Raw genomic sequence first — 8,347 nt, forward strand, 5'->3', positions numbered from 1 at the left:
TATATATATATATATATATATATATAAAATAGCTGGGCTCCATATTTTGTCGGTGACGGACGTAGAAGACGTAGCGGTGGATGTGGAACAGCTCTCATTGATTTACATGAAAGACAAGCGCTCCGCACAACGTACGTCAGCGGGGCGGAGCGCAGACGGAGTATGTGGAATCTGGGGGAAGTCAGTCATTTTACCGCTAGGGTAACTTCTTTTAATCTTTCTTTCCTTTCCTTTCCTTTCTTTTCTTTTCTCTTCTCCCCCGCTCTGCTCGTATCGTCTCTTCGCGCCGTTTGTTTTCAAATAGTTTGCTGCGGTGTGTTTGGACCTTTCTGCCCAGAAAATGGACTGAACCAATGTAGTGGACACTGTATGTAGGGGGGGGCCCGAGACACACTTAATATTATAAGCATTCTAATGGCATTTTAGCGAAAGGATTTTTATCAAAAACATAATTAATGTGCACAAATAAGTAATAGCTGTATTAACCATACATGTAAAAGGAGTTTTAGGGGGCCCCCCAGGAACTCGGGGCCCTAGGCAACTGCCTAGTTTTGCCTAATGGTAAATCCGCCCCTGAATAAAGGTTAGCAACTGCAATTCAATATGTAGAAGAGAATTTGTGCAGAATCAGATTTATGGGCTACAATTTAATGCACTAATAATGGATTATTAAATTTTTTTAATATACATTTTTTCCCCCCAAAAAATGCAAAACGTTGTATGTGCTTAGTTTAAAATTGTAAAGCTAGGTACTTCAAATAAATCCTAAATTCTTAGAAAATGTACTAGAGATAGCCCATGCTTTGAGACACTAGGCTGCTCTCTGCATGGATCAGAGTCTACTTTGACTAAATCTACAGTCCTACAAGGTCTGTGGATGTGACATCTGATGTGTTTTCTTCCATAATGAAAATGTTGAGCGTTTCAGACACAGACAAGCACAGAGTGACAAATTCATGCATTTCCAATTGTTCAAGTAGTTAAAACAGACCAAAAGTGTGGCTAATGGCTGAAACCGTATCAGCAGCTACTTTGTATGTTGGAGACAACAGAGAGTTACCCAAAGTAAAATCTGCTTTATTTGAGCTCATTTTCTGTTTTGTTCTTCACGCTTTATGTTTGGCCAATGTCTGGGGAATCCTCTTCTTCTAGAAGTGTTCAGTGACAGAGACGTCTCCCCTTTCTGGGTCAAGCCCGTTCATGAGTGATCCGCCATTCCTGGTCAGTGGAGTGGTCAGGCCCTGCAGCCCAGCATCCCTCTCGGTCCTCTCCCATTCGTCATTGAAATTGATCGACATGGCCCTCTTAGGCAGGGTGAGTTCAGGTGCCGAGCTGAATCCTAGCTCAGAGGACAGTTTGCGTTTCATAGATGCGGCTCGCTGGAATTTGTCGTAGATCTCCACGCTGACACGACGACGGGTTTCTTTAAACTCTGCAGAGACGTTGGCAGTCCATTCTGCAGCGTGTGCTCGGATCTCTCCGACCTGGAGGGTGATGGAGATGGATAGAGACAGCACTGTAAGCCACGAGTTTACAGCACCTTTAAGTGAACGGCTCAAATTGATCTATTTTTCACTTTTTTATTGAAAGTTAAGCATGCAAACTTTATTAATCTCTCCATGCATTCGTTTCCATATTTGGAAATAATCCAAAGAAATGAGGTTAGCTGTTATAGATTTAAACTTTGAATTTTTATGGTAATTCCTCACCTGCTCAACCCTCTCGACCCTATATTAAATAATCATCATCACATTGACAAAAAAGTGTAAACGTCTTTGAAGACCTTAGGGTTTGTTGGTGAAAATTTGTGAACAAATAGCAGCATGAAGATCAACCAACACACCATTTTGCTGGGGGAAGTACAGGGGACACAGCAGACCAAACCCTGATAAGACCAAACTGTTACTTTTTGGCTTTAATGCAAAAGTTCACACTGCTGTGAAACATGGTAGTGGCAGCATGATGCTATTTGGATTATTTTCTTTGGCAGGAATAGAGAAATTAAAGAGACAGTAACCTAAGCTGATCACAGAGCAGCGGTGATGGGAATACCTATTAATTCACATATCACCAAGACAACATTTAACAACTTTTAAACGAAATGAAACAGTTTAGATCAAACAATAGTCACGTGTTGGATTGGCCTAGTCAAAGTCCAGATCTAGAACCAGCGGAGAATCTTCCGTTAAAAAACTGAATAAAAGTGATGTTCATTAGACTGTTCTTCTGATGTGACAAGGGGTGTGAAAACTTTCCAAATCACTGTATGTTTAAAGATGTTTCTGCTACTTATGGGGCAGAAGGGAACATAGGATGACCTCTACCGATTCATTTCCCTGACAAAGGAGCATGCAGTGCTGTGGGAACAAAGGATGGATTGGTGATCATTCACCAGAGGTTTTGTTAGCTTTGGGATGATGCAAGGGACATAAAGAGAACTGAAACCTCCTGATGTTTTTTTTTTGGTCTACTGAGAATTAATCATTCATAATATTCTACTCGCCAGACTTTCTTCAAAAGCTCTTCTCAGTCAGGGAAAACTGCAATGAGTAGTCTTTACCTTTTCCAGTTAGAATTTATCAGACTCTAAAAACAGAAATCTTTAAAAGTAGCAGTTAGGAAAACAGATAAATTATTCTTTTGAATAATCTTGTTTTTATATTACAAACCTTTATTGATACTTGATATTTAAATTAGAAAAAAAAAACAATTTCTGATTTATTTTCTAATGTATTGTTAAAACAGAGAAAGATTTATCTGATGTGTGAGATGAGAGGTTTAAGAACAAGTTGGATAGTTTTGTACCATTTTTATGTTCTTACATTCTCCTCCGTATACTTGACACATACATCGTTTGTGCTGGTGTGTTTTATGATTAATATGAAGCATGGGTGAATCCGGTATTAGTCCAGGAAGTCAACTTCACTGCGTTAACATAATGTATCTGCATAAGCACCTCTGCACAGGATGGACCTCCTGGATGGAGCTCGTGTGGGTTTGAGTTTGTACATGGTGCCATCCGTGAACAAGTTGCCTTAGTCATAATACTCGTCAGGATATGCATTAATTTAACAGAAAAACATGATTTTAAATCTATTCCAAATCAATTGGTTGAACTGCTACTGTGGTCCGTCATTTTGATTTTTTTTTTTTCATTACAAATACCGCTGTTACTTTGTGTGAACCTCAACATCCTCTGTAGAGCAATCTCTACCAATTAACCCCCCTAAACAAATCAGACAGTCCAGTGGCGTTTCCATGAATGTGAAAATTCTCACTGCTCTGTTTTTATTTCTGATTATGTCACAGCGACTGATAAAAGCCCTGACAAACTGACATTTAGAAACTAGCGAGAATATGCTATTTCACAGCAAGACCTCAGTATGAAAGACCATGGAGATCTAGAGTAAACAAAGAGAGAAGATCAGGCCTGTACAACTCATTTGGTTTTGTTAAACTAACAGGGACAGTCGGTGGTGTCATTGTGGCTCCTCTCCTCTGACACTTCAAAAAAGGGTAATCTGCTGAAGAGCAGCTGAAAAGTCTTTCTAAATTGTTCCAGCATAATCAAACTGTTAAGTGGGAGCGACTCCATCTTACTAAAGCGGGACCAATGGTTTTTGTTAATGAAGGACTAAAGCTTTCTGAATCTCTCTTTAATAATAAGTCAATAAAAGAATTTCAACAAGATTTGCTATAGTTAGCATTGAAAGGCTTCTGTAAAAGGTACTTTGCTACACTGTGCCCAAATTTTGCTTCAGTCCCTGTGGAGATGATCTTAATATCCTCTGTGGTCATGCATTTGGCTGGCAGACAGCAGATTAGATTTGAGAAGAGTCACATCACTAAAACGAAATTAAGCAGATGGCAAAAGTTGATGTGGGGTCATTGTACTGTAACTCAGATGCTTTTATGGTTCATGCGTCTCTGCAGCGGAGAAGGGGGAGATAGATGAACAAAGTTACTTCCAGAAGTATTGCTACTCCTTAAACGCACTCTTATTTTGTCTCATTCACCTCAAACTTTTGTTTATTTGGTTGAAGGTGTAAATTGAGAAACAGAAATTTGCTTTAGTCTCAATTATGCAGCATGTGTCCTTTAACCTTAACATGTCACTGCTGAAAATGTCCCCCAGATAATGATCCGGCCACCACCCTGTTTCATAGTGATTATGGTGTGTCCGTCCTCCTTACATGGTGTTTTTCATGTCAGCTTGTCCCACCTGAGCTGCGAAGCAGAAATGCTCCTCCATAGTTAGTAGGAGCCACTTGTCTGCTTCTCTGACTCATGTTCTCCTTGCCCACTCTGTGAGCTTAGGTGGACATCTGTCTTGGTAGGTTTGAATCCGTGTCATGGTCTTGAGGTGATGGACTAAACAGGGTTCTGTGAGAGGAACAATGCTCCCTGACCTGCCTGCTATGGTCCTTGGTCTTCATGATGGTCTTTGTTCACTTATGTTCTTTAACAAGCACCTAAAGATTTAAACTAAGATTAAATTAAACACAGATTATGTCCTTTTACTTATCAGATAACTTCTGAAGGCCATCTGATTAAACACTTTGTATTTAGGGGCTTCAGTGAAAAGGGGGCTGAATGCAAAAAACCCCCCCAAAAAACAAAGAAGCTATGAATGAGGAGTGAAGTACCTCTTCTTTTGTCCTCTTGGAGATGACTCTGAGCCAGTCTCCTATCATGCTGAGTATTGCAGCGAAGTAGGCCAACCCCACCAGAATCCAGAACCAAACCAAAGGTTTATAATAGTCCAGGTACCCGATGTCTGACCCACCTGGGTACAAAAAGACACTGATTAAATTTGAAATTATGATGCAGAAAAAAAGCATGCAGGTTTAAAGAGAGTTCAGCTATTATTCACCTGCCACAAAGTCTCCAAACCCGATGGTGGTCAAGGTGATGACCACAAAATACAGGGACTCCAGGGCTGACCAGCCCTCAATGTGTTTAAAGATGGCCGCCGGGAGCGCCACGAAGAGCAAGCAGCCAAATAGGACAAACAGCAGCGTGGATATGACTCGGATCTTGGTCTGACTGATAGCCCAGTGCTTCACAGTGGAAAGGAACAGCAGAGGTTTATTTAGCTGCTTGGTGAACCAGAATGGGTTTAGACAAGACATAATTGAACTTGTGCTTGGTTTCAATTTCAATCATTGATCCCTCGGGAAACATGAGAGCAGCGGAAGGAGCAAATTGTTCTGAACAACATATTTGTGTTTAGGTTTCCCTTCCTTCCCTTTAAGACCAAAAAGCTAATATGTTAGAGGCTTGTAAAAGCCAATAACCTTAGTGAGTTTTGCAGATCTTTTCTTGGACCTGTTGTTTCATTAGAAACAAGCTGAGCTCTTCAGTTTCTGATTCCTCTTAGAAACCATCTATCCTTAGTAATTAATACAGAAATCTCATTTACATCATTTGTATTTTAATGACCATAGATGAACTAGATTAATACATTAATTTATTAAGTTTATCACATTCAACCTAGATGATGAAAATACTGCTGTCTCTTTGTTACTCTCTGTGTCACATCTATTAAGAGCCTCAGTCTGCAGGGATGTCTGTCCTTTTAAACCATCATTAACTTATCAGCTAGCAGCCATGACTCATTGCTTCTCATTGACTTAAATGGATGCTTTCTCCCACACAGTTACCTGGAGGCTGTGCTGCAACCTTATTCATAGATTTATAAAATGTTGTTTGATAATAAAAAAAACAACAGAGCAATGTTTTGAACCATCAGAGATCTTTCCTGTAAGTATCCACTGATGGATGTGATTTAAGATAAAATACTTTCATCTGTCCAACTTTGTATGTGTATCTGTTAGCAGACTCACCACAAACATTTTCTCCACTCTGGCTATTCCTTTCCCAAAGATGGTGCCGAGCTGATCACCTACACCCGCCAAGAGGAAACCAAACAAAGGGATTCCCAGCAGAGCATAGATGATGCAGAATATTCTCCCTCCTTCGGTGTGGGGGGAAATGTTGCCAAAACCTGCAAAGAAGCACAATCAGAAACCACCTCAAAAAAATATATGAACAATTCATACAGGCTCATACATGAACACTTATTTTGTCCCAATATGTCATCACACCTCATAACGTAACATTTGGTCTATATCAGAGATACTAATGATTGGTGAAACTTTATGACTAAAACAAGCAGTCCTCGGAATATTTCTATCAAACATTCATCAGATGTCTGTAAAACCCAAAAACCACAGAAAACAAAATGCGCAATTAGACCCATAGACTAAACTGTAAGTAATAAGGTATCACTGTAGGGTGGGAGCTGCACCGTGGAACAGTGGGTAGCACTGCTGCCTTGCAGCAAGAAGGTTCTGGGTTAAATTCCCAGCCCAGGGTCTTTCTGCATGGATTTTGCATGTTCTCCCTGAGCATGCGTGGGTTTTCTCCAGGTACTCTATGTTTGTCGTGTTTGTCTCTGTGTTGACATGCGACAGACTGGTGACCTGTCCAGGGTGTACCCCGCCTCTCGCCCGTAGACAGCTGGAGATGGGCACAGGCCCCACCACCACACTGTCAAGGACTAAGTGCGAGAAAATGGATGGATGGATCTCCCATTGGGTTAAGCCATATAGTTCTTCTAAGACTTTTTAAATTTATTTAGCTAACTTAAGCTTATACACTATAATGTAAATTCCAAATGACATTAATGGCTTCCAACTTTTTTTTTTTTTATCACTTAATTTTTATTTAAATTTTTGCAACTTACACAGACATATACATACAAGCCTACATTCAGGCTGCCGCTCTATATGGTAAAGTTTTAAAAAAGAACAAAACTTTGAAGTATATACAACAAGTTAGGCTTAGAAGTAAAGTAGGTCACATGGTTAAACATAAGTAGCTTACAAACATAAATATAGTTAGTAATTAAATAAGCAGCACCAATGGGATAAAAATTAAATAGAAAATAATAATTAAATATAATAAAAATACAATAGAAATTGAATAGAATACAATGAAATAAAGAAAAAATAATAAAAAAAAATTAAAAAAAGTTTTACTGCATTAATATGGTCATGGCCAGTTTCCACCTATTAACAAATATGTCTTTTTGAAGCCTCAGGCAATAAGTTATTTGTTCCATATAATAGATTTCCCAGACCTTTTCTATCCACATTTTGTATGTTGGTGGGTCGGGCTTCAACCATTTAACTGTGATGCATTTAAGAGCTGCAATCAGTAATATTTGTAGAAGGTATTTTTTTCCTCTTCCAGTAGCGTGTTTTGGTAATAATCCAAAAAGTACCATCTCAGGGTCTTTGTTAAAGGTTTTCTGAAATACTTTTCTGAGGGCCTCGAATATCCTGTCCCAAAATTTTCCCAATTTAGGACATGTCCAGAATATATGGGTATGGTTGCCGATGTGTGACCCACAATTTCTCCAGCATTTATCTGAGTGTATGGACCCCATTTTAGATATGACCGCTGGTGTCCTGAAAAAACGTATTATTATCTTCCACCTAAATTCTCGCCATGTATTAGAGTTAGTGACTTGATGCTCTTCCAACTTTTTCAAATAAATTCAAGGACAGGTTAAGCTTTGCCATTATTTCCTCTATATTTTAAACCCTTATTGTTCTCTCTCTCCCCTTCGATTTACAACATGGGGGAAAAGGATTTTTACCAACATAATAGTAATAATTTTCTTTACTTTCAGCACAAGGGCTCCAATAATGGAGAGTTTTTCTTTACTTAACAAATTAGTTGGGAGCAATCCCAGGACAAAGACAAGAAGGTTCTAATCGACATGAACACGTAAAATTTTTTGCATTTCCCTCTGATTCCTTCTAAGAATGTTTTGATATTTGGGCAATCCCAAAAGATATGAGTGTGGTCTCCAACCTGTGTCTGTGTCCAGCTCCAATTTGTGTAATCCTTATTGAGTTTTAAAATGATATATGGTGTTCTAAAGTACAACAACTTTCCATGTTTTAGGTTGTGGATTATTGGTCATTTTATGGCCAATAGCCACTAGTAGTTTCACATACTAGTGCCCTCTCTTGATCATCAATCACAACATTCATTTCTAATTCACCATCTCTTTTTAACCCCAGGAGGCTCTCCTTACATACATGACTGTAAACGTTAATATAGATATGACACTGTTTTGTCGATTTTTTTCTCTTTGGTGACTTTCATGAACAACATTTCCATATCAGCAGGTGGTGAACTAAGAATAGAGCATTCCGTTTGGGACATCAGGTAACTTCTCAACTGCAAAATTTCTAAAAATCAGATTAAATCAACCCATAATTCTCTTGAGTCTGAATAAATGATTTTAGAATCTCTCTCTCAAACAAGTCTT

General features: G+C 38.9%; 1 protein-coding gene across 1 annotated transcript in view; it reads right to left on the reverse strand.

Moving 5' to 3' along the window:
- Positions 1-758: 758 nt before the first annotated feature.
- Positions 759-8,347, reverse strand: part of LOC107092146 (potassium channel subfamily K member 2-like) — an 18,907-nt gene continuing 11,318 nt past the window's right edge. The window contains exons 6-9 of the mRNA XM_015386464.1: positions 5,847-6,007; positions 4,874-5,060; positions 4,647-4,786; positions 759-1,484 (exon numbers count right to left, since the gene is read on the reverse strand). Coding sequence (XP_015241950.1) covers positions 1,149-1,484; positions 4,647-4,786; positions 4,874-5,060; positions 5,847-6,007 — 824 coding nt within the window. The 3' untranslated portion in view covers positions 759-1,148. The remainder of the gene's footprint in view (positions 1,485-4,646; positions 4,787-4,873; positions 5,061-5,846; positions 6,008-8,347) is intronic.

Source organism: Cyprinodon variegatus, unplaced genomic scaffold, assembly GCF_000732505.1.
Source record: "Cyprinodon variegatus isolate N-32 unplaced genomic scaffold, C_variegatus-1.0 Scaffold369, whole genome shotgun sequence".
Lineage (NCBI taxonomy): Eukaryota > Metazoa > Chordata > Actinopteri > Cyprinodontiformes > Cyprinodontidae > Cyprinodon > Cyprinodon variegatus.